We start from the raw sequence: 26,772 nt of genomic DNA on the forward strand, positions 1-26,772 counted from the left end.
TCGTAACTAATGTAGCAAGGCAGTGCAATAACCCTGTCAAAGTACTTGTGTACTCCATAATTTTGTAGAGGTGATGTGTCTTGTCAAGTTGCATGGGAACAAATAGAACATTTAGGAAAAAAGCATAAGGCCGAATTCTGTCAGTTCAGATAAACTAGTTCTCCTGCTGTGACTGAGGTAGGATTTGGTTCCAGGCTTAGTGGCGACCAGTTCTGTGATTTGGTCTCTTGAAGAAATTGTTTTCATTATTTGCATGGGTCAGTTAAGCAGAGGATGGGTATTGTTTCACACAGATACATTGTTGTGTACCTGTCAGCATGTCATGTATAACATGCATTTATATAAACGTCTCTTGGCACAGAGGTACCTTGCTGTCTAAAGGAGTATGATAAACCCACGTGTTGTTGTATTCTTGTTTTTTCCTTCCAGATAAATGCAATCCGATCAGTTGTTCCAAACAAAAGCAATAATGAGATAGTTCTGGTGTTGCAGCAGTTTGATAACAATGTGGACAAGGCTGTTCAAGCTTTCATGGATGGTAAGTACAGTGTACCTTTTTCACTAAGGCATGAGGAATTCAATTGCATGCTGAAGTATTCATTGTCTTTAGTGGCTTAAAAATTGTTCTCATAAAACAGATGATTATGATACTTGGAAAGCTCATTTGTTACAATTGATCCTTATGTCTGCATCTTTAGTTCTTCACAGTATGAGTTTGACCTGGCTGTTTATTTGTTCTACCTAACTTTGCCATTTTTTGGTGCCATTCTTGTTGCAGGCCTTTTTTATTCTGCATTAAAGTTAATGCTTTTTAAAGCGAGTATGTCAGAATATGATTCACTGTTGAAGACACAGTAACTAATAAGAAGTTGGGATAGTTCTGAGGCAGATAACCAGACCTCTAAACCCCTGAACTTGATGCATACATTGACATTCAAACCTCAATCTGGATTTTGCAAATATCCTTGACATTTATAGTGTCTGAACCAAGACTCCATTGAAAGTTCGAGCCATTCTAAATCTGGATCTGTTTGTATTTTGCATTGTGAGACCATCTCTAATGAAAGGTCACTTATGTTTAAATAACACTTCTAATAAATATATAATAGCATGTATTTTGAACTTTCACCAAAGACTGTGGGAATCCCTTTGCAGAAATAACAACGTATCAGGAGCAGATCCTCTCAAAATCTGTGTAGCTTGGGGCTGCCTAAAAGATACCAGAAGTTCAGTGGTTTTAAAAGCCCCACATATCTTAAAAAATGCCTCATAGTGTTAATGTGCCATCTCAAGTTCGCTTACTCCATATCTATTTTACTTGAGAATAGTTTTGAGTTTGGTTTGGGTTAATTTGTTAAAAAGTATCAGCCAAAAAACATCATGATGTAGTAGGAATTACTTACCATTATGCAAAAAGCAAATGCAAACAAACCTGACTATGTATAAATACATCAGAATTCTTTCATCACATGGGTATGATGCCTCTCGATTCAAGTATATGCATCAGTCACATTCTGCTGGAAAGAGGAGCTTGTTTGTTCACACACACAGAAAGGAAAATGTGATGCATCAAGAAACAATAATTGTGTTTTCCTGTAATACATGGCTTGGGAAAAGTAGTGTCGGGGTTGCTCCCTAGTCATTCACTAAGTTCCTTTCATGCAATTTATTTTGTCTTAAGTTACCACTGCTCACTTGAAATGTTTCCAGTGACCCTTTCAAAGGGGAAGTGCTTTCATAGCCACGTGTTGTCATCTGCTACATGAAAGAAGTAGGGCAAAAGCAAGTGCAAGAATGCAACAGAGTCTTGGAAAAAAGCAAGCTGTTGTAACCTGAGTTCAAATGATCTTTGAGCTTCACCAGTTTATGATCGCTGTGCCTTGAGTTCAGAAGTCTTTGCAAGCAAGCATTTGAAAACAGACAATATTTGTTACTGTGTGGAAATGGCATGAGAAAGGTTGTGTCCTTGCAGCTACCACTGTGGATAGAATGACTCTAGCACTTTAAGTGCCTCTGCACATGAATGAAAAAAATTGCTAAGACTGAAATACCACAATTGGAGAGAATGCATTGCCACATGCAGTGAAAAACAAGGGGACAGCCATGCCGAGTGAAAAGGCTGAGCACCTCCATTCAGTGCTTCTCTCAGAGGTGCTGCATTGCTGAATCGAGAAATGTTCGAATTTAATTTCCTGAGATAAGCTCCTATGTTGCTTCATATCTGGAGTGGCATAGAGGTGATGTCTCTGTTATAAATTTACTTCTATATTTGGATTTGAGTTAAATAAAACAGTGGTTCAAATTTTTTATTTGCAGTGTTAGTTTTTACCTACTTCAGCATAATCAGAAGGGATGTTCAGCTGCTTTGTAGATGTAGTCAAGAAAATATACTGGTGTGTAGAAATGAGGACTTTGGGACTTGCACAGTTAGTGCATTTCCAACAGGAAGAAACTAGGGTTAGTTGGGTGAATCCCTAAAATAACCCTCATCCGGCATAGTTTTTGCAGGGAATCTGAGGGAAGCAAAGCTAAGACAACAGCAGCCAACATGAAAAGAGTGTTGGACAATACTGTGAAAACAGTTAACAAAGTTGTCAAGTAAAATCACGTATTTTCAGCAGCACAGAGTGAAATGGGCAGCAGGTGTCTGGGTTTGTTTCTTCGTAGTGAAACATGGTGTCTATCAAAAGACAGCATACCTTTAGGAGAGGAGATTGTATTTATATGTACATAAGTATGTATCTGTGTAACTAGATATAGTTATATGTGCAGTTACACACATAAATTTTCTTAGGCTTCGGTCTGCATTGTCATGGAAACAAAATATAGGTTTGATGGGTTCATAGAATCATAGAATAGTTTGGGTTGGAAGGGACCTTAAAGACCACCCAGTTCCAACCCCTCTGCCACAGGCGGAGACACCTTCCACTAGACCAGGTTGCTCCAAGCCCCTGTGTCCAACCTGGTCTTGAACACTGCCAGGGATGTGGCAGCCACAGCTTCTCTGGGCAACCTGTGCCAGTGTATCACCACCCTCATAGGGAAGACTTTTGTCCACCAATACCTGATCTAAATTTACCCTAAATTCCATACGTGTTTTTTTCACAGTTTAACAAATCAGGCTTAGCGCTGCTAGCAAAACGTACTCTCTTCTAATGTGCATGGTAGACTTGCCAGATAATTTTGGATCTGTATTATTGTGATAGAAAAATTATTTTGATACATGTGAAAATCTCACATCTTTGGCTGAATACAACTTGATGACTCATGGTTGTCTGAAAACAGGATTATTTCTTAATGCTAATATTGTCAAGAGTTCACTGAAATCAGTGAGAAGAATGGCTGAGTATGAGACCCATTTGGAAAGGATAATAAATATTTGCTAGAATTATGCAGTGATAATAAAATGATTCCTCGAGCAGGAGACCTTTAACCTGGTGGTGATTAAAAGGATTATTGTGGCAGATACTGCCACAGTAGTTTAAATAATGATTCAAACTGCATGCTTACCATGAGCATCTGTTCTCAGCTTTAGGGTCCAGGAGAACAAAATAATGACGTTAGCAGAAGAGTTTTCTTCTAGCATGGCAGCTAGCACTTGTCGAAAACAAGGCTCTGATTGCTTTGTTACATAAATTTCTCTAACCAACTCCTTAGGGCTGACAGACAGAATTTCAAGTATACAAAATTGTAATCACTTGTCAAAATTCATTTTTATGTTCTTGTGTCTTCTGAATATGACAGATAACACTTAAGAGCTATGTGATAAAAATGCCAGAAGATTTTAAAACTTTGGGAAGCTCGAGGGTCGGGGGGGACTGTATATTTTACCCAGTATTTATACTAGCATGCTGAGATACTTCCCTTTTTCAGGCAAGAGATTTGAGTGTTGATTTTTTTCTAGGCCATATGCTAGTGCTTTGACACCCACTTAGTCACTGTGTGGAATGAAGGTCATGAAAGACGGTAGTGCCAGATAGCCCATCCACTGTGCGTAGCGTAATCAAATGAAATGGTAATTGAAAATGAGAAAGGCAGCAGTACCCAGTTTGTTCTCCTTACATAAGCAAGTCCACAACAACAAATGCAAATGCTGCCCAGGTTAGGAGAGTAGAAATTGCTCTTGAACACACTTGTTCTTTTTCATAGCTAAACTTTTCTTGAGATGTTTGATCTTCCCTTTCTCTAGGCAGCGCAGCTCAGGTTCTAAAGGAATGGAACATGACAGGGAAAAAGAAGGTAAGAACTTGCTCTTGCAAATAAAAGCATTCAGACTATTTTTCAGCTATCTGTAGTTGAATGTAATGCTTTTATTTTGGCCAGTGCTCTGTCTGCCTTTGCTAACATAGGTGACTTCATTCACACCTGTAGTCAGAATACTTGAAAGCAAATGTGTGTATTATTTCTAATCATGTTCATTTGTTGTCTCTCCAGCCCAGTGCTCTGAGAGAATTTCTGGGATAGCACGTGTGTATGCGTGCGTGTGGGAGCCAGACCCTGGACAAGTACAGAATGAATCCTAAAACAGCCCATGTTCAGAAACACTTTTAATAAGCAATTGTATTGTAGATAATCACAGCTAGTTACAGTGCTGGAGATTTTGCTGACAAGTGTAAAAATAACATAAGCATAGGAGTCATCCATTAGGAGTCATGCATTAGTGACACCATCAAGTCAGATACTTCGAGTATATATTTGGGATATGATCTTGATGAATGTGTATCTCCAAGCCAGAGCTGTACCAGGGGCTGCCCTGTGAGTCAGTGTCATGGAGGCTCCTTTTTAAGGTTGAGAGAGGTACAGTAGCAGTGGCCAACCTGGGTCCTCTGTGATCGCTTTCTACATGATCAGAATGATGCCTTAAGCTTTTGTCTGTGTTGCTGTGTGGATGTTCCTTGGATGGTTAAGAACTGCTTGTCCTTAGTAACCACAAACATTTTGAGCAGCTTCTTAGCAGAGGTTTTATTATCATTTGCAATGCAAGTATTTTGTGTGGAAGGAAAGAGAAAACCAGTTTGGGGCCTCAGGTTTTATTTGAAACAGTTCAGATGTTTGGCTGAACAGATGCGCTGTGTTTGTATAGCACAGCACATCCTGTAAATTGCATTAGTCTGATGTCACTTGTATACCATTTTAAAAACACGGGCATTTTACTGATTGTATTTTGAGTTTGAGTTGCACTGAGTGATGTCTCTGTTCTTGCAATATTTCTCCATTTAGAACAATAGGAGAAAAAGAAGCAAATTTAAACAGCACCAAGGCAATAAAGATCCTAAAACCAAGAATGGTGGACCTGAGAAGGCATCTCATGAGCCCCAGGGAATATATGACTGCCATCTGAATGGATGCTCCAAGGACAACTCTTGCAGGGGTTCTGCCAGTCAGAAACGGGAAGGTGCTTCTCTTGAGAACAAAGGCTCAGGATTTGTGGAGTCAGCGCTGGTCTGTCCAGAAATCACAGGTCAGTTCATCTGGCACAAGGCACCTTTAACTGGCAGTAGTAAGCCCCCGTTTACATAAAGAACATGGTATTTATATTGCCATGAAGCAGAATATAATAAATAAGTAAATTGGAGGGAGCTGTTTATATAAAATCATGCAACTAGCTATTAAAGTCATACAAGTATATCTATGTCTGGGCAAAATTCACCTTGCAGTATGTTCCCTTGCAAAATGTCTTTTTATTTTTTTTTTTTTCCTAGAGACAAAATGATCAAAAATATAATCAAAAGCCCAGCTGATACAGAATATTACAGATATAAACATACAAGAATGCAGGGTTAGAAAATGGCTTGAGTATAAAATGTCTCCTTAACTGGAGCAAAGGTATCAGAGTAGTATGAGCTCGAGGCATATCACAGGATTTCTTTATTACCTAGTTCAGACTAGTCCACTTGTTCTTGTTCCCCGAATAGGCTAGTGGCAGTAGATCTCCACTGGCTTTCTCTGACGGGGAAGGGCCTTTGTGTTGAGGAAAGGCAGTCTGATAGCCTCTTAGTACATGCATGTTTCTGCTAGGGTCTAGGTACTGATTCTAGAACTGAGGGGGACAGTAATGCAGAAAGCTTTTCCCTACTGGGTTGTAGTATATATATGGAGTTACGGTTATAGCAACATCAATGACAACAAACTTTCTCCTCTGGGGAAGAAACTCTGTGAAGGCTTTCGCCTTCAAGTATCCTTTTGTAAAGCTCATATTTAATTGCTGTCACTACTGGCAATGATTTTTCAGCTCTTCATATTTCAAACTTCTGACAGCCCTAGACTGTTGCTGCTGCTAGTATTTTCTTCCTGTGTTTTAAGCAGTATGTAAGAATAATAAGAACTGCGTTATAAGAACTTTACTTGAAATCCCTTTTTCCATGTTGCAAACACAGCTCTCAAGCCTCATTTTAAATGAATGTGCCAAATGGGTAAGTGTCCTGAAATGAGTTCTCTGCTGCTCTGCTTCCAGATAATTTTGGTGGTGCCAGCCTCTGAGTTGAAAACTCTGCAACCTGTATCAGCCAAAAAGGCAAACTGTTTCCCAAGAAATTTTGTCTGAAGTATTTGGTGCCTTACAAAGTATCAGAGATGCTCTTTCCACCCGTTCTAAAGACTTCCACTTGGTTTGGATAGAATATGCCATAAACCAGAAAATTCTGCATTTCCATAATACTAAATCGGTTTTGGCACTTACTCTGCAAGACATAAACATTTGTAGTATCAGCATATATTATGTCAAGCTCCCATGTCAAACTTCTTGGAGTTGCTGTTTTTGAAACGATACATGTAAGAATGAAGATATATAGACTGAATCTGTCCATGCATGGGGAGGAAGGAGTGCTTTCTAGGGAGTAACATACCTGAATGCAAGAATAGCCATGGTTTTAGTTATCTTTTTCTGTGGCATTGGGATTGAGTCCTTTTTTTTTTTCTCTTTGACATGATACAGTGAAGAGTTCTACATACCAAGAGCAAAAAGTCTCACAGAATTTTACGTTGTTTTTACAAGTGACAACTGAGCTATTACCACAGCTTTACAATTTTTATGAACTTTTACATGTAGCCACTGTTTCAGAAACAGTGGGAGAGGGGGATAAAAATGAAAGAAAAAGGTGGAAAAGAAAGTAAAGGAGATGGAGAGAAAGGAAAACCTTAAACTTTTCTATTTAAGTTTCCCTTGCATAGTAAAATAAGTTCCTGGCAATTTGTTTAATACAGAGAAGGAAAGAGCTGCTTCTTCACTTCGAGTTGCACTAGATTCCTTGTCTTTACAGCCAGTATAACAGCTCTTTCTTAAGGTCAAAAGCCACCTATGTACATATTGCTAAATTTGTGCTGAAGCGCATGCTACTAAATAGAAGGGTGATTAGAATCCCTCAGGGGCTGGCAGCTCAGCCCTTGTGGTTTCTGAGCAAGTCACACAGACTTGCAGTTTGAAATGCTGAAGTCAGTTCAAGGTGCCCCTGTTTTCATACTGCTTCCTTTTGTGTTGTAAGCTCCTTTGTTTTGTCCTTGTCTGTCTTGTTTGTTTTGGTTCCTTCCCTATCAAATTAATGTTACTGCAGTCATTTCACCATCACCTTCAGACAGCTCACAGCTTAGAACAATCATAGTTAGATGTCTGCTGACAGGCCCCTCTTCTTTCCTCCCCATAAGGAACATGAGATTGAAGCTTTGCTTATACCAACTCACAGTCTGTGAGATTAAGTCTTTCCAAGCTATAAATTCCTGGCTGCCTGGAAGGGACTTCAGGGACCAGAAGGGAAGATACAGTGTATCTGGTGTTTCTCCATAATGTGTCCCATGCTAGAAAATGACAGGGGAGAACATGTGGCTATTATCTTTACTTCATATCTGCTTATTTCTTGCCATTATTCCATCTTTTTTTTTCTCAGAGGTACTTAGTTGTTGCTTTTTTGTATCATGGTTTCCTACAGGGAGTTAAGACCTGCTAGAGAAAATGAAGCACAGAATTCAAGGCCAAGATAGCCAAACTGCCTCATCATGGAGCGTGATGGGGAGTGTTCCACTTAGTTATGAGTCTGTTCAAGGGCTCTACTCAGTATTTTGAAGGGGAAAAGGCCTTCAATAAACCACATTACTTCAAAATGATTACCATAACAAACTCTCCAACCCTCTTTCTTGTCCTTGGCAAAGCAGGATCTGAAGGACTTAGAGCCACCCTTTCTGTGCATGCCCATGTAAAGAAGGGGCATAAATGTGCTCGAAGGATATTTAATGCTGCCTTACCATGCTGTTATTTTTGCAGGCACTTGGGTAAAACCAGATACAAATCAAATACTGATTTATTTCCTACTTCATAAAATTGTTTTTCATGTAGGATAGTTTTCAGTGAATTCTTTGAACTTCTTGTTTATCTCAAGGGATTTTTTTATTTTTTTTTTCTTCTTTCAGCCAAAGAAGCCACAAGGTTCATTTTATTTAAAAGGTGTTAAATGGCAAGCTGTTACAAAAAGATAAACCACTTGATTTGAAGATAGCAGCTTAGCAGATTTCAAAGCAAGTTTATTTGGGCTGCTGCCATTACTGGCAGGTCTGGTAATGCTTGATGGCTAATACAGGGGAGGTCACACATTAGACTAGTGCTGAAGTTCTAATCCACCACCTACTGAACTCTGCAACAGTTTACTTGTAGATATTATTACCCAGAGGTTTGACTTCTCTTTCAAGTACTTGAGAGAGACAGATTTTGTTATACATGTTGCTTAGCTGGTCCAAGTCTTCAGGGATTTGATGCAGACTTTCTCAATCTATTTTTAATTGTGTTGATTGTCCTCAGTCAAATGTTAGAGTTCAGTAGCAGCATACTAAGGTATTGTTTGCTAGGTGTTACTGATCATTGTGCTGCTGGGTTTCGCAATAGCACATGTATCATTTGGAAGAAATTGTCAAAATATGTTGCAGACAAAAGATGATTAAAAAGTTTTTAGAGTATAACTATTCTTCTAGATGACTTTAAGAAGCTGTCAGTTTGCCATTTGTCTTGACAAGAATACCAAAGCTGCTAGTTAAATGAAGTAAATAACAATTTGTACTATAACAACAAATTTCAAAAGGTCTCATCTTGAGGACAATAGGCCTGGCCTTTTTCTGTAGTTTAGGTGATAGATTGCTTATTTCTAACTATCTTTTGGAGTTATTTAGTAAGGTCAATCTCAACTGACAGTGGCCTTATCTGTCAGTTTTCATAGCCATTCTTTGGCTGCTTGGCCCTCTGTCATGATGCTGATACCTTGAATCCCTTTGGAGTCTTGGAAAGAGTAAACCAGGTTGTCTTTTGGCAACAAACAGGCTCAGGCATTGTTGTTTTAGCCTTCTCAAGTCATTGAACCCAAGAGCATAGTCTTTGGCATTGTTTCATTTCCCACTTGGTCCCACTTGGCAACTGTTTTTCATAGAAAACTGTAGTCAGGCAAGGTAAATATTTCAGATAGGAATGTTTAATTGGTGCTTCAAAAATGCTGATTAAATAGTGAAAATTGTTTTGTGTGAGGTAGATATGTACATACATACCTACCTACCTACCTACCTACATGCAGATAGATACCAGTATTAAAGTCTCATGCTTTCCATAGCAGACGTCCTCTCTAGTTCTGTTCTCTAATGTTTGGGGAAAGATTACAATTGGTTGTATTTCTATGCTGTCTATGTTATGAGGTATTTTTTCAAATCAGCATGGAAGAGACTTTTTTTTTTTTCTTAATGCGTTTTTCTTTTTAGACTGTTAAAACATAGATGTGTTCAGATTAGTGTTTAATAACCAAAACTTTTTGTTTCTGTTCTGTCATTGTCATTGCTTTCCAAGGTTCTATAGAATGCCTGCCAGTGGAGGGTGGGGGGAAAATCCACAAAACAACTTGATTTTTCCATTGTGTAAAGTAATTCAGACTCAACAATACGGCTTCATCACTTTCTTAATATTGTAACTCCTTTTTTTCTACCTTAATGCTTTCTTGCAGACAAAGAACGAGAACGCCAGAGAGTATCCACGGAATTAAACCCAAAGACTATTAATGGAGTAGGACAGCATGAGCCTCTTCAGGCACCAGTTCAACTCCAGTGTAACCTAGTCAGGCCAAAGTCAAAATCTTCCTCAGTTAAATCATCTAATGCTACAACCCAGCTTGAAACAAAGACAGACGATTCAGTCAAAAAAAGAGGTAAATTGGATCCCTGGTTGCTGTGTGCTGAGACAATCAGACAATTGAGGCCTCTGTGGTGGGGAGGGAAGCACATATGTGAAGAAAAGGTATGTTGGAAAGTGAGAGCAGAACCATACTCAGCATAACAAAAATGAACAGAACAATTTATGGTCTATTTAACTTTATAGTGAATGAAATTAAAAATAAATAATTTGAATTAATAGTGCTGTTTTAACACTTATTTGCTTTGGAGAATGAATTTGAGCAACATGTTTAGAAACTGAAAAGCACCATGGAAGGACTATTGAAAAGTTGGGTTTATGGACTTCAGTAGGATAGCCACTTCATCCTAATCTGGGCAAATAACATGTTGAACTATTCCTGCTCCCTCATTTAGAAAAACAAAGAACAGATTTCTGACTTCTGTGCAACTTTTGTTTTCTGTTTTAGGGCCAAACATTGAAAAATCAGTAAAAGACTTGCAGCGTTGCACTGTTTCTCTAACCAGATACCGTATGATGATTAAAGAGGAAGTGGATATTTCAGTGAAGAAGATTAAAGCTGCTTTTGCAGAATTACACAGCTGGTAGGTAAATCAGCTGGAGAGATCCATCAGCATCACCTGAGAAAAGGGGCTAATGAGGCCACTGGCATTGGTAGGGAGGGGTCACTTACACCCTGTGTGTTTGCAGCATTTTGGTTTCATCAAAAAAAAGTAAGTGGTGCCATTAAGTAACTCCTCACCAGCCAGAAGAAGTATATGCGTAAGTGCATATTTACATACATAAAAGGGGAGAAAACTACAGTTTTTTGGGGAAAAAAAAAAAACAAAAAAACTCACCTCACTATGTTGTTTGGGGCTTTCCCCCCCAAGTGATCCATCTTGACTCAATTGTTCTGTATCAAGTTCAATGGCAGCATATCTGATCTAAAGCTTTTATAAAAATCCTTTCTGTGGGCTTTTCTACAGTCTCTTTACCTTCTTTAAATCTCTTCTTTCTATACTACTTCTTTGATCTTATCTTCTTTGGCAGACAGACTTACTGTCTGTTCATTTCCCATCATCTTTGCTGCTTATCCCACCATTTGATTTTTCTCTTTATCCCCATCCATCACTTCATTTCCAGTTCTTATCGCTAATTCATTCTTTTTCCTCATTCTTTTATCTCTTCCTTTTTTTCTAATTCTTTTCTGTTACAATTTTGGTTATTGCTAATCCTCAGCACATATGTCTGTGCCCTTCGAAAATTTGTAGCGGAAATAATTGCTGTAGTAGCGAGCTGTATGTGTTGCATATACTTGTCATAGAAAAAATATTTTCTGGTTTGAATTTTACTTGGCCTTTTGTTAAGCATAGGTGCTATATAAAACCCTTGTATTTACACAGCGTTGCAGTAAACAAAGAAATCGTATTAAAAGGTACAGGATTTTGTTACAAGTCACAGAAAAGTACAAAATCCTTTCACCTTTAATTCATCCATAATATTTGTCAGTATTTTTATGAGCATGTCTTACAAAAGTTCTGTAGTATTGGCAGAAGTTTAACTTTGGACTTCAGTGGTGCATTTGCTGTCTTCAGTGATGTATTTAAAGTGACTTCTGTGCCACTGGGGCTCCACTACTGTATGGGCAGAAAGTCAGGGCACTACTGACCTGATTTTGTGGGAGATTCTGTTGCACTGAGCCAGCGGTGCACCTAACTGTCTAGCAGAGAGAGTTTTGTTTCTGTCCCTGTACTCCAATGAACATGGGCTGTGATTGTCAGTTGTATTAAACTGCTGTTATCAGGAATGCTCTGAAACCAGTATAGCAATGGTTGCTTACAAACTGAACTGCAGTAATTAAATTGTAATTATAGAAAAGTTAAGTAAAATTCATCAATCCCCTGCACCTTCTTATGGTAGTTCTCGAAGGTGGTTTTGTATGGTTTTAGAAAACTTACAAAACATTCATGGTTTCTGTTAAGAAGGCTGTGACCTTTTCTCTGAGGAAACTCATAGTTTGGTCTCATTTGCTGTGTAGTTCTTGGTATAATATTTTTTGTAACAGTGTGAAAAATATATAATGTCCCTTATATCTAATCTTGTTTGCAGGCAGTCGCGGGCAATTCTGTCTTTAAATGATAGTCACTCTGGGCATGGAACAGGCTTAAAACTCTTATTGTAATCTAAGACTGCAAGGGAAGGTGCTATATTAGTAAATTCAGAACTGAAATTCTTCATTATTCATGTGTTAACTTGAAAAACACTGAAGTTGCATTTCCTAATCTGTCATATGTTATTTAATAGGTGAGTTTAATAGGGGAAAGATAGAATGACCTCAGAACAACTTGTAAGTCGAAGTAGACTTTAAATGATGAAAAGTAGCCAGACAACTCTTGAACATTCTTCATTTAATTTTTTCCTCCTGCCAGCTTCAGTGCCTAGATTATTGGAATCTGCCAGAAGCTCTAGAATGTAACAGATCTGAATATTCAGTCCTTGCAAAGCAATTTCATGCATGTAATATTGTAACATAATATTGCATCAAGGACAATATAATGTCAGGACATGTTTATGAACATCTCAATGTGGGCTACTTTGCTTTTGGCAGCTCGTAACCTAATATTTAGATTTTTCTTCAAATGAATGAAGAGAAAATTTGGCTTTAATACTAAAATGAATGACTTAACACCTTCTTTGCTAAAATGAAAAACAGGTTTGAGATATTTTATACGACCTTGTGGCTTAAACGCCAAAAAAGATGGGAAGAGCTGTCTTTACTGTCTCATTTATAAGAAGTTGCTGCCAACTGCTGTAGATTAACTGGATTTGAGTAAAAATCACCAGGGCCAGTGTTGTATACAGCTTCAGACCTCGTACAGCCAACAGATCATATTTCTTGGCTGAAAGGTTTAGTTTGTGTTATTTACATGGCAGTTTCCTTGCTTCAGAGTTGAACAAAGCATCACTAGTGGTAGCAGGAGGATAGGGTAACTGAGTGAGCATGCAAACTCTTGCATATTTATCACCCTCCTTGGGCATTGGAATTCTGCTGTGCCAGTTAGCTTGCTTATCCTGGGAAAAATTATAGAACCATAGAAGTGTTTGTGTTGGAAGGGACCTTAAAATTTATCTAGTTCCAATCCACAGCTGAACTGTTGCTCCCAGGATGCTACGGAGTAACCAAAAGCAAGGGCATGACAATGATACCTAGTTGTCTTTGTGATAGTAATTCCAAAGCTTTTTGCAAGTTGTTCTTCCAGTTGCTGCTGAAGTGTGGACTAGTTGAGGTGTAAAACAGATAAACATACAATAGCACCTAAGTGCTGTCTGTGGTCAGAACTGCCAGGAATGCTTGAATGGGATGAATACAGTAACCTAGATGGGAGCTTAACCGGTTCGTGTTACACACAGCTGTCACCACCCAAGAGGTTTTAGTGAAGCTAAATGAAGTCAGAAGCTTTAATCTTGCATTACAGCTGAATGCTGAAGCACATACTTCTTTCTGTTGTTGCTCTTTGTTTTCCTTCCTTTGGCAGTAGGATAAAAGACCCTTTTTGTATCCTTCTTTTTGCATTTACTGCAAAATCAGAATCAAAACTGCATTTGAGGAGGAAGTAATCTTCTGGACTTCCTAATAATCTTTTTTAATCTTTTAATGATTTTACCAATCTCAGAAAGGACGAAGTAGTGGAAAGATAACATCATGTATCTTCCTCCTACCTCCAGATAGTATAGGAAGCCATTATCATGGAGATAAATGAACAGCACATGTGGCCTAAGATGTCCTGAAAGCTTCAGCAGAAAAATTCACAAGAACTTTTCCTTTTAGCAGCAGAAACTTTTGAGTGATAGTTACCAGTAGAAGTCTGTGTCTCTTGTCTTGCTCAGTGTTTCACAGCTTGTCCTAACCGATGAAGGGAAGTTACGCCTGAACACTCTCAATCAGCACTGTGCTGCTATTTAAAAAGTCACCTGTCTGCCAAAACAGTGCATACCACTGCCCCACAATTTAAAATAGGAGTGGTATGGAGCAGGCATGCTGTTGTGGACACCTGTAAATGCTTGGAAAAGAAAATACAATGCTTGCATCCAGTTTTAACATTTTAATGAAATGAGGCCAAAAAACAATCTCATGAAGATGTTAATTGAATAATGCTGCAGTGGGCTTACTTTCAAGGGTGTCCCAGGAATTCTTTCCAACTGGAGTAACTCTCTGCATGCTCAGAACAAGTGATAACAACTTGGTTTTATACAGTGCTTCTCATGTCAGAAGTCACCAGAGCATTTTACAGGCCATGGGCTGGACCACACAAGGCACTTTGCCCCACTCTGCGGGATGCGAATTGTGCTTCTGGTATGATCTGGCACTTTCATCACCCCTGCTTGTGCGGGGCTTTCTATGACATTGCTTTCCCCAAGGCTGTGAGAGCACAGGGCAGAGCAAGCTGAAGGGCACTGTTTCTCAGATGTGCATCTGAAAGCTACGACAAAGATTCTTTTAACAATGCTGCTTGCGCCAGTATTTCTCCTCATTGCATCCCAGTTTGGTGTACAGTTCTCAGGAATACCTGTGTATGAGTGCGAACATAAGCTGCTCCACTTATTGCTTGGATGTAAAACATGTGGAGCATAGCTGTGTCTCATAGTAGTGTAGGGCAAGAAAAAGAATAAATCCATATAGTGCTTAAGTTGCAGGAAAAGGTCAGAAAAGCTAGATGAGCTCTCCTCTCCATAGAGTGCACTTAAAGCATTTGTTGCCAAGGTTAAAACCCGTGTGATGTAATTGTGCTCTCACTTTTCCACCAAGAGACTGAATAAAAGTCTTTGGGGTAAAAAGAGAGCCCCAGGAATCTGAGTGAAATGTGTAGAGCACAAAAGGAGCCACAGTTCCCCGTAACACCTCTTGCCAGAAAATCATTTTCACATACTGGGCATCCACACAGTCATATGGAGAACTAAAAGGAAACATCTGCCACTTGCCCATACAGTCTGCTTCCAACCACAAATGGAAAATAGTCTGCAGAAAATAGTAAGGGCCAAGTTTAATTACACTGCATACAGAACTGGACCACAGACAAGCTTCCTCTACTCTTTGCATCTCAAACACATTAGTACACTTTATAAAGAGCATGAAAACCAACACAGTTGATTTTTTGAATGAACAAAAAGCACTTGAAAGCTCCACCATAGGCTGGATAAAAAATTGCCTCTGACATAATGCTGGGAAAATGGAGTTTGGTAATACTAACGATTTTAAATTAGCTTTTAATGTATATTTTATATTTTTATATAATAATATTTTTTAATGTGTATTTTTATACATTTAGGGAACAACTGGAAAGCAAGTAATGTGTGTTTTGGGAAGATAAAACAGTTTTTCTATTGCTTTCTAAGTTAAAATCAAAGCAGAGGAAAAATGGGGGAAGAAGTAATTTAAAAGAACATAATTGTGTCTGTACTAACTGAGTGCTGGGTGATGAGCAATGTTGCCGGTGCTCACAGGCTCATAGTTGCAGAGCAGTGAGTGAACACAGTCATCCCTTTTCTGGGACCCTTACTTGGCAAACTGTGAAAGATGATGATTTCCTGTTGCCCAGAGCCCAGAATCAGTGGCACCAGATGAAGAGCTGCCTGTTTGTGTTAGTGATGTGGCAGTATAGAGCAAGGGCAGATGGCTGGAAAGGCCAGGAGTGGTATTGCTTTACACTGAACAGAGTTCCTGTGCTCTTTCTTTGTGTTTCCAGGCAGTCCTTACTAGCTTTCTGTCTGTGTCTGTCTGCCAACTGACCTGTGGTAGTCCTTATGCTTCTGAAGTATGGATTTTCAAATCCTCTTGCAGTTTGTTCTGATGCTTGTTTGCCTGTCACTCACGCAATCCAGTCTATGACCTTGCCAGTGCAGAGAAGACAAAAATGGTCTCTCAGGCATTTAGGTTTCCTTGAGCACATGTGGGTTTTCAGGTACCTTCAAACACCAGTGCTTTTACCAAAGCCTCTGGACACTGCTTCTACTGCCTGGGGGTCTGGGAGGACTGATGTAACAGCTCTGCCCTCAGGCTCGCTACTGCCTGCAGAGCTGCAGCACTGGGAGAGAGGCTTGTGCTTGCTTTCTTCTCATGACCTCCAGCAGTTTGGGATTACCCTTGCTGTGTATTAGTGGAGAGAACAGACAGAGCTCGTGAGATTGGAGGAGTTAGGTTTCAGTGAGATACATAATGTCCCCTTTCTGGCTCCTTTGTCTTTTACAGATACTTGTTTTATCTGTGTATTTTTTACTAAACTTGTGAAGACAGATTACAAAGGTGAAATCCAGAGGTGGCTTACGCTGCTTCTTAGCCTGTTGTTCATACTTCATGGCTTCTTGTCTCCCTCTTCCCTCCCAGTCATTCCTAGGTGTTTGTAGTCCTCAGTAAAACACAAGCACATGTGGGTTTTTGGGGTCATGCAGGTAGGTTGTTGCTTTTTGTACATGTCATTGTGGATGTAAAGTGAATATATCCTTTTCGATCTTATTGTTGTCAGAGTAAGGAGAAATCTAACTTATTAAACATATATATATATAGGGAATAACTATCTCAGAAAATTTCAACAGCTGTTAGACCAAAGAGCCAGACTCTTCCTTTCTCCGTGGCCAGTTTCCAGGGTGTTTTTGGGAAAGTTCTCTCTCCTCTGTAGCAGAAGCCCAACAACAAGGACCACAGTCTTCGGCCTCTTGATTTTTAGGCTAAAATACATAAAACCAGTAAGATATTCTGATACTTCAGTAGTCATATCAGAACTGAGACTCAGATGGGAAATCAGTTCTTTTACAAATTTATGTCAAAATGTGCAGGATGCTAATGAGCCATGGTGTAACTTGTACTCAGTTGTTAGAACTGCCAAATTCAGAGTGGTGCTTTCACTTCTACATAGGTAAAATTTGGAAGTATTTATGATCAGGCAATAAATTTCTGTTTGTAAAGAGATCTTAAAAATGCAAAGAAACCTTCAGTTATGATGGCTTTACCAGACCCCACTGTGCTAGCTGGCTGCTAAACAGAACAGTATTAGTGAAGGTAGATAAAGAATAACACAAAATAACTTGAATAACTGAAAGCCTTTCAGTATTTTTACTTCTACCGGATGGTACACTGCAGAGGGAAGGATTTCAGTGAAATTGATTTATTCTGTCTTTTGTCTGCTTATTGTCAGACTGTATTTGTGGTCAGAATGAAAATTCATGTAATCTGGTTTGCTGTGTAAACATTCTGCGTGTGCTAATACTGTGATCAAATAACTACTTTGAAGCACCATGAACATTTAAGTACTGTTGAGCTAATGGTGGAAGAATATAATTTCCTGAGACATTGCAAAATATGTAATGTTACAACTGCTTTTCCTACAGGTTTATTAATATAAGGAAAACTTGAAGTATCATTTCTCCAATTACAGTATAGCACAGCTGTTCAGTAACCCTATAACACTTGTAGTCACCCATTAGAGGTGGTTGGGCTTTATACTTACATTCTCATCACATCATTCTAGTTCCTTGTGCTGAAAGTCTGATAGAGACGGTTCTGGTCTTTTGGATTCAGGTGGGTGATTTTTTGTGAAATACACAGTGGGTTTAGAGGTTCTTATCAGCTATCTTTTCACCCCACCTATGGGTCAAACACCTTCATGCTAGAAGGGAAATGTGTACAGGAAATAAGGCATAATACTTGAAGACCAACACTGATCTTGTCAGAACTATCCCATGAATTTGTACGTAATCTCAGCTCACGTAGAGCAGGGACAGTGACAGTTTGGCAGCAGGTTGTTAACCAGCACAGCTTTAAGGAGCTACTGGGGTCTGTTATAGAGCCCAGTAACAGAAAAAGTTGCTGGAGAATGGTGCATTGTTTGGGGGTTTGTTTATTTTTGAAGCCTAAGCTGGCAAATTCTGGCAGTGTCCCACAGATAACTCACTCCCTAATGAAAAAAGGACTTGGAATTGTACCTCAGTGTTCCGGTGTCTCACCTGCTGAAACAGACCCTGGAGGATGACCACGAAAAAACAGCTCTTTCCCCCTTCCAGATGAAAAGCTCTACTGTAGTTGTTCAGAATGCCACAGCTGACTGCTGACTGTGTCTTCCTCAGTCTCCAACATTCATTTTCAAACTATGCACAAAGCTGGTTCAGGGCAGAGCAAAGCTTATTAAACACCTCAAGGAGAAAATTGGCATTCTGGGGAGTTTAAAAGGGTTTTGAAAGGACTCATTTGAATTACACTCTTAACAGTAACCTCTGTGCCATCCAGCTGTGGCTTACCTTTGTGATTTGTGTCAGCATGTGTGCCTCCATGTCAGCTTGGTCTTTTTATTTCCCCATCTTTTCAGGCACAATAGGTTTATCATAATGCCTAGAAGAGGCAGAAGGAAAGAAGATTCTGGTCATCTGGAACCCTTGTGATTCTCATCAGTAAGCTACAGATCAGCCAGCCTGGCAGTTGAAGCAGCTTTTCTGAAAAGGCACTAATAACTTCAATCATTTTAGTGGGATTTTGAGGTATTGCAGCTGACTGAAAATATCTTTTCTTTTTCACTGTGCAAGCACTAAATTTCATGCAGTAAACTAGAGGAAGATTAATTTGTTTCCACTGTCAGAACAAATTCAGAATTTGTTCTGAGTATGAAACTGTGAAATGAGGCAGCTGTGAACGTAACTTACCCCTGTCATTGCTGTGCCGGCAGCTCACTGCAGCTTGGCATTTGCAGCTCTTTTACCATTGTATAATAGTGTGAATTCTGCCAGCCTGTGTGAGTCCAAGGCAATAGTACTGTCCATTTGACCAGGAACAGGACACCTACATTCTTGTCTTCAGAATCGCTTCAGCAAAATGAATCCGCAAGAACTGCTATCTCTACTGCTGCATCTCATATCTCTACAGCATGAGCACTGGCTGTTTCCTGGCCCCGTTTGTGTGTTCTCTGCCTAGCCGTGTTCCTTCAACAAAATTGTCTCCTTCCTGAATCCCACCTCAAAATTTCATCTGGGTATTAAAATCAGACAGTACTGAGTCCTGTGCTGCAAACTACAGATACCTACCACGACCAGTGGTACAATGCTGATATCTTGAGCTTGGTACCTGATTCCTGATCCTTAAAAAGTGAGGGGTAAGAGAAGAACAGAATCAGTTCCTTCAGAAGAGAGGGGTGTGGCAAAGGCAAACAGAAAAGAAAGAGGTATTTCTCTGTTTTGGTTTGACCATCAGTCACATTATAAGACTCACTTCATTCAGATCTGTCCTTGAGCCTGGTCAATGGGAGATGGGATTTGAGTCCCAGCATTTGCTCCAGTGTGTATTATAAATGTGTCATAAAAAACTGAACATCTGTAGCAGAACTGACAAATGTAGTACAGCAGGGGATCCTATAGATTGATGATGAGGGCATGGACTCAGGTACATTCAGAGGAGGAAGTGGTGGAACCAAGTTCTCTGTTGTCACAGGAGTCTCAAATGGTATGTGGAATATACTCAAGTGCTGATGTAGGGAAGGAGAAGGGGTAGCTGACGCCTGATACGATGTTAGTGCTAGGAGTAATCAGAGAAAATTGGCAGTGCTATGACCTCTCCAGAACCTCAGCTAAAGAAGGATCTTTGTGATTTTAACCCTGGCTCCTAACATCTATTCAAGACCCAAGAGAAACAGCGTAAGTAGAGAGGAAGGAATTAGCAGAATATTTTCCTTGAGGTGTCTTTAGATCTGAAATACACTCTGTTCCTTGCTCTGCTGGAGTCCAAATCTGGTGATATATGAGTGCAGAAAGTTCCAATAGCATCCAGTATCCAGTTCTCCACAGCACACCAGTGGCTGCAGGCTGTGGACTGGAGCATACGAGCTTAATGTAACATGTTGGTATCAAGTGGACACTAAGAAGCATTGAAAGAAAATGCATTCCCGGGAGGTATTGCTGAGCCAAGCTTCGAGCAGTTCTCAATGATGCTAGCGCTGTGGTCCGATCGTAATCATCCTATTGAGGCTGAGTAGGGCATTATTCCAGAAAATACATTAAAACCAGTTAAATTTCTCATGAATTAAGAAGCTGTTCAGCTTAAGTGGCTGAGTTTCAAGTGAGAACAGTGGGATCTTAACAGGAGCAAGAGACAAGATGTGATCTGTCGATTTTTCCATAGTATTCTTGTCCTTTCTCCTTTATCTGTTAGCATTTAGTTTTCTCTTTGTATTTGTTTTGTCTTTTGTCCTTTTTTTTTTATCCAGTTTTCCAGCTTTCATTGTTACTTTCATTTGTTTTTAACTTTGCCAAGTTCTTAATGAAGAGTTTGGTCAGTTTTGTACTGAAGTTCTTTATGTGACTAGAAAGGAATCAAATTGATTCCTACTCCATTTCCTTAATTATTGACCCTTACGCAAACTAAGAAGAAACAGTGCTGGTTGGACTATGACATTTCTAAAGAAATACTAACTTACGCCATTATTCTGTGATACATGGTAATTCTTGATTTCCAGGCTGAGAAATGTGACTATATGCTTCCAGATGAGAATTAGTATGTTTCCTTCCTTTCATTGAAAGGGATAGAGAGAATCCATTTCTTCAGCTGGTATAAGTTAGTACAGCTGCACGGTCTTCAGGGAAGGGCAACCCCATGAAGATCCGTCTGTTAAAGAAACTAGTCTCATGTTGACGAAGGCAACAAATGCTCTTTCTCTTGTTTTATTCTTCAGTTTTCCCAGTGTTTGTTTGTATCTACAAGGGTGCTTGTTCTTCAAATTCATCAGAGTCCTGGCATCTACTGCTACAACATCCAACCACTTTCCTGAAATGTTCATCAGTGACCACACAAAAACGTTAGGAATGGAAAACTGTCTAGTAACAAATGAGATATGACTTTAAAATATGACAAATACAGGGCTGCTGTGTCATCGTTCTCATTCTCGTGTTAAAAGTGTTTTTATTCGGCATCAAAATAAGATGTTATGGGCCAAGCAGTTTAGCCAGGATCTGTTGTGGGAGTGGGGAGAGAGCAGTTGTGGAATGAACTGGGACAAAACACAGTGCTGATGAGCTCTGCTGTTGTGAACTTGTTGCTTAAATATTTTTCCAGCCAAAAGTTTATGTTTATCTAACCTGTGTAGTACAGTAGGGAGGTGCTTTTGTGACAGAGACAGCAAAAGAGAAAACATGCAGACTCTCTAAATTTAGGAGAAAGTACTAAAGGCCATTAAAATCTTGTATTTGTAGAGGGTAGAAAACAGGTGAGACCTTAAAAGACTCATTTCAGCCACCTGCTATGAAAGCCAAGAAACTTTTCACAATGTAGTTACAAAAGCTAACTGAAAACAGATTAATTCTGAAAAGCTATTGCTATTTAGATTAGCAAGATGGAATCATCACCTGCCTATTTGGAGTCCAAGCTTAATGCTTATACCTGGAGAATATTGAGGGCCAACTGGAACAAGCGTGTCCGTTCATTGTAAGTGTATGCCTCTTAACCGATTTGCTCTACCATAGAAAACCCTGATGGTTTATTTCCTCTGGTGTGTAGGTCACGCTGAATTGATCTGGCAGTTCAAAACAATGTTTTTAGTCTTGTATATGAAACAAAAAAATGTGTTATGCTCAGTTTAATTGTATTGCTGCACGCTTTGCCATCAGCCAGCCTGCTTCTGTCCCTCTTGTTGGCGACTGGGAGGCAATGTAAAGGTAGTAGCCTCTCCTCCTCTAAGTGTTGTGGTTGATTGGTAAAGCCCAAGGGTAGGACTTTGTAGAACTTCTGCTGCAAACCTCCTCTATGAGCTTGGTTAATTTTTGAGAAGATTTCCAGGAAGGCTGCATGGCACTTGACTTCCTGGCTGGTAAACTTCTGGTTAAGTCAGCTATATGTCTGCAGTGTCTTCCCCACACTGTGTGCTCCCTAATCTTTCACTGGTTTAGTTAACCCATCAGTCCTTCTCTCCTCTTGTAAGTCTTCTCTCTTTGATTGCTGCCCACTGAACTCTGTAGGATCCTCCCTTTCTTCCTAAGGGAATTCTGGACAAACGTTTTGTTCTTGAGTTTTCTGTAACGTCTTCCTTCTGATGAAAGCTAGTTCAAATACAACTCAGTGTCTTCACTGGGTACAAAAGCTTATGTTTAAGGATGATTTCAGTGAAAGGGTTGAGAACTCCACTCTTCCCTTGAGTGTGTGCCTAGCATTTGCTCCTGATGTTTGACCTATTTTTTGCAATATTCCCCCAGCTGCTTGAGTTTACTCACTTATGCAAACATAAACATTAGCATTGGTGGTGTTTATTAAATGCGAACATGACTAAGAATAACCTAGTGAGGGGAAAATGGAGCGGCACACCACAGCACTCTGCAGTGGTGCTATTTCACTGAGTGATATCTCTGGGTTGATGATGTGAACAATTTACCAGACCTGCTGTCTGCTCTCAGTAGACCCACCTGATCACTTAACACTTTGACAGCTTAAAAGCACTATCAGTGATTGCATACTCGAGATTTGTGAAAGGAGAGGCACATGAGACCCTGGGGAAAGCCAGGTAAAAGTGGAACCACACCTTCCCACTCTTGGAGAGAATGGGGGGGCCAAGAAAACTGACATCTGTTATGGAGATACATTAATGCTTAACTTGCATCACAAACAATTTTCTTGTTTACCCTGTCGTATTTTGCAAGAATCTCTCTATTTAAGGAAGAGAAGAACTTCTTTCCACACAGCTCTCATTCTGTTTTATTCTTAATATTGTTTTGAGAGCTGAGATGTATTAACCTGGGTGGCTGCAATAGTATATCTAGCTTAATTTGGAAACAAGCTGTTTAGTCATGTGATGACTGCTGTGCCCAGGCACTGCTGAAGAGGTAAATCCAAGTGACTTCCACATCAGCACAGACACATGGAGAGGTCAGTGAGGTGGTTGTGTAAATCAGCATACACTAATGATCACTTGCTTTTTGTAGCCAGTTTGCTTAGCTGTTTCTTCAGTTTCCGTTAAGTCGTATTAACTTTAAAACTGCTCATAACTAAGGTCTGAAGACTTTGTGTAGTTACATCTTTTGATATTGATGGAGTTCAAGCATGGATTAAATTATGAGTTTTTTTCTTTTTTTCCTTTTCTAGCATCGTAGACAAAGAAGTGTCATTAATGGCAGAAATTGATAAAGTTAAAGAAGAAGCCAGTAAGTAAAAATATACACAGGGAACTTTCGGAATAGTCTTGGAAACATTTGTTTTGTTTGGCAGAAAGTTGCACAGTATGTGAATTTGGTTAGCAGCATTCCTGTGTCTTTCATACGAGCATTGTCCATCAAAATTTCAATATTATGAAATTGAGGTAAACCAAAGGGTCATCTGAAGTTAGATGTAAATTATTTATTATTACTGACTGCTCGTTTTTTTCCTATGGTTTATTAATTACTTTGTTTCCATTTCTTAACCACTGTTCGCTTGCTTATATTGGATATATGAGTTTGAATACTGGAAATTACTAGGGGAATAGGTCATTGTGTGGCCTTGCATAGCTTTAAGGGATAGTGATCAAGCATATGTCAAATAAAAATTAAAAACCCCACATGTTTACTGGAATCTGTTTTCTTAATCATCTATGGCAGTTGATCTGATTCTTGGCTTTCATCTTGTCTCTGATTTTTCACAGGTAAGATATATATGTATATATTCTGGTGTGGGGGAGAAAAAAGAAAAGGCAAGATGAGCCATGTATCAGAATACCACAATATTTGGCTTATACTCCATCTGAGATACAGTATTTATGGCCCAGTAATCCAGGGGATGTGTTTCAATAGAGAGTACTAAGCAAGAAACTGAAGACTAACTGAAGTATTATTAAAATGATGCCTTGCCTGGCAGATGAAAATATCACTGCTGTGTATACATACGATTCTTTTATTGATTTGTGAATTTAAGGTCCTTCCAAGGAGGGTGACAAATACATGTAACATTCTTGAATGTTTCATTTGCATTTAGAATGCTCAGTTCACAAATGTATACTAGTTAAATTTTTATTTAAAAATAAAATCTAAATCCTCCACTGCTAGCTAAGCATCTTTCAGTTGTGGAAGCTGAAAGGTATGAGATTGCCATTAGTTTCAGTTTGGAATGTCGTATTCTAACTGTTCTAGTACTAACATTAAATAGATGTGGATTCAGAGTTGAGTGTTATTCTCAGGAGGAGTTGTAGATGGAAATATACCAGCAGGTTTACATGCAGAGACCAGGTAGCCGTATCAGCTACAGAGCATGTACTCACTCCCAGGAAAACCAGTGGTAAAATTCCCATCAATACCAGCAGACATGAATTTATTCCCTAACTGCATGAACAAACACATGTTCTGGAAATCCACTGACCCGGGCTGATGGTATCCTAGGGCCCCGTTGTTAATCTTGGCCAGGTATAGTAGTAATTTTTGTGGAAAGTAAACCTAATTCTTATTTACAGGCATGTGAAGTGCTGCATTTGCACATGGCAGGTCCTGCTTTCATGCCAGCTCCACATGTGACGCTGGATGGCCCCTGTACCTGTCTTTAACAGTGTAGTTTCTGCTGTCTCAAGATTTTGTAGGCTTAAGAAGTGCCTTCAGAACTTTAGGCAAAAAGTTGTTTTAGGACTGTAATATGCTAACTGAGTTTCACATTATTGTTTATTTTCACATCTCTTTGCTGCACTGGAGGACTGTTTTACAGTGGGTAATCTTATTCTTACTGTCAATGCTAGGAAATTCCAACTATGATAATTTCAGGGTTTTTTAGAAAACGGGTATTTGGCTGGCATCTCACATGGAAAGAAGTGCCAGTATGAGATAACATTATATGGTTTGGGCAGTCACTTGAGCAAAGATGCTGACCCTGGGGAGAAACAATATTAGCATTGCCTAAGATATGCGATGAAGCAAAATGATTGAACAGAGGAAAACAGCTAACAGTAAACTGTTCTTTTAATCCGATGAAAGTTTCTCAGATTGACTGTATTCCACAAAATGAAATTAAAATATCAGCTAGAGAGATAGATACACACCTGTTGTTAGCATAAGTAATAATGTAGGCACAGATTTATCAACAGGGCTAAAGGAGCTGTAGCCACATTCTGCCTTCCCTGCCCTGCGTGACATGCTTCACTATTGTATAGTTTGGTTGCTCCCACACAGCTGTACAGCCACAGCTCTGTCCCCCTGTGCCTGCTGGGCCACTTGGTGAGACAATGGCACAGGCTGCCCAGAGTGTGATAGATGCCCCATCCCTGGAAACGTTCAAGGCCAGGGTGGATGTGGTTCTGAGAAACCTGATCTTGTTGACGATGTTCCTGCTTATTGCAGAAGACTAGGTGACCTCTGAAGGTCCCTTCCAACCCAAACTACTCTATGATTCTATGATACTTTCAAAAGAAGGTGATTAAATGAATGATACTGGGTTAAGAAACAAACTCTTCGTGAGGTATCATTAATTCTCACCTAAAAAAATGGAATTACAAAGTATGAGCTAGTTAGGTGACTTTCGAAGGCTGCTCTGGAAATAGCATTAGAAGGCAAAGAATCCAAAGTCTCCACAGCTGTAACAGAGTCTGTGGTCCTAAGGTAGTTTGCAACAATTACCACTCACCCTGGCTGTAGGCATAAGCTCTAGACAAAAGACTGTGATTGTTATTATTTTACATTTAGATGCTGTCTTTCCTCTCTGCCATAAGTGCTGGTCCCAGCAGCCAGTTAATCAGTTGTTGCTTTTACATTAAGTCACTGTGTAGGTAATAGAGTTTGCATATATTTAATTTTCCACCAAAATTATAATGTCATATTATACTGCATGTAAATTGACTGTTGCTTTGTGGCTCGTAATCTTTTCCTATAAGAACATAACTGTTCACCCTTTCCTTATCTAAAATACACAGGATAGGCAGTAGAGGCTGTTGGCCTTTGCAATACTGCTTTGCTGTAGAAATGGCAACTGTATATTCTGTACTTAAAAGCAAAATTGCAATGCAGGTGATTTTAAAGTCAGCTATATATGAACAGACTTTTTTTTTTCAGAGGAACTGAAATGCCCCTATGTAAATAAATACAGCGTGTCTTCAGAGACAGGCTGTTGACTCAAGGTAATGCTTCTTTCCATGTCTCTGTGGAAGGCTCCTTGATCTCGTGCTTAAAAATAAAGCACTGGAAAACTCAAAACAACATGTCTCTGCCCTGTTTGTCTAAATATTGAAGGATTGGTTTAACTTTGATTTTCTGAGAACTATCCCATTTCCAGTTCTCTTTTTACCATCAGGCAGTTCAGTCGAATATGCTGATTGACTTAATCTGTGCAAGCAGCATATTGGAAGTCCAGTTGAAGTCAGAGGTCAGAGATGTGTGTTTTCATCTCACATGTGATGTACAGTGTTAATGCCCAAAGAGTACTGAATTACAGTGCACTTCACCTTCCTGGCATTAATTATTGACTCTTGGTATTTGGCAGTGGAAATCCTGACTGCTCGGCAGAAGAAAGCTGAGGAGCTGAAGAGACTGACAGACCTAGCCAGTCAGATGGCTGAAGCACAACTGTCTGAACTCAGGGCTGAAATTAAGGTCAGGCATTGACTTCTGCTTGGGTATTTCTTCACATAAATGCCAAGAAGGAGCTGTCATGTTGACATGCCCAGGCTGTTGCT

General features: G+C 39.5%; 1 protein-coding gene across 2 annotated transcripts in view; it reads left to right on the top strand.

Annotated features, from left to right (window-relative positions):
• Positions 1-441: 441 nt before the first annotated feature.
• The window catches only part of SPATS2L (spermatogenesis associated, serine-rich 2-like), a 31,922-nt gene continuing 5,591 nt past the window's right edge, over positions 442-26,772 (top strand). Inside the window, exons 1-7 of one of the 2 annotated variants that reach the window (XM_010014758.1) lie at positions 442-538; positions 4,190-4,239; positions 5,221-5,461; positions 9,972-10,166; positions 10,599-10,734; positions 23,235-23,293; positions 26,580-26,689. In XM_010014758.1, the coding sequence (XP_010013060.1) occupies positions 532-538; positions 4,190-4,239; positions 5,221-5,461; positions 9,972-10,166; positions 10,599-10,734; positions 23,235-23,293; positions 26,580-26,689 (798 nt within the window). In that variant the 5' untranslated portion in view covers positions 442-531. The remainder of the gene's footprint in view (positions 539-4,189; positions 4,240-5,220; positions 5,462-9,971; positions 10,167-10,598; positions 10,735-23,234; positions 23,294-26,579; positions 26,690-26,772) is intronic. The other variant, XM_010014759.1, reaches the window with a different exon arrangement.

Source organism: Nestor notabilis, unplaced genomic scaffold (assembly GCF_000696875.1).
Source record: "Nestor notabilis isolate BGI_N333 unplaced genomic scaffold, ASM69687v1 scaffold13915, whole genome shotgun sequence".
Taxonomy (NCBI): Eukaryota; Metazoa; Chordata; class Aves; order Psittaciformes; family Psittacidae; genus Nestor; species Nestor notabilis.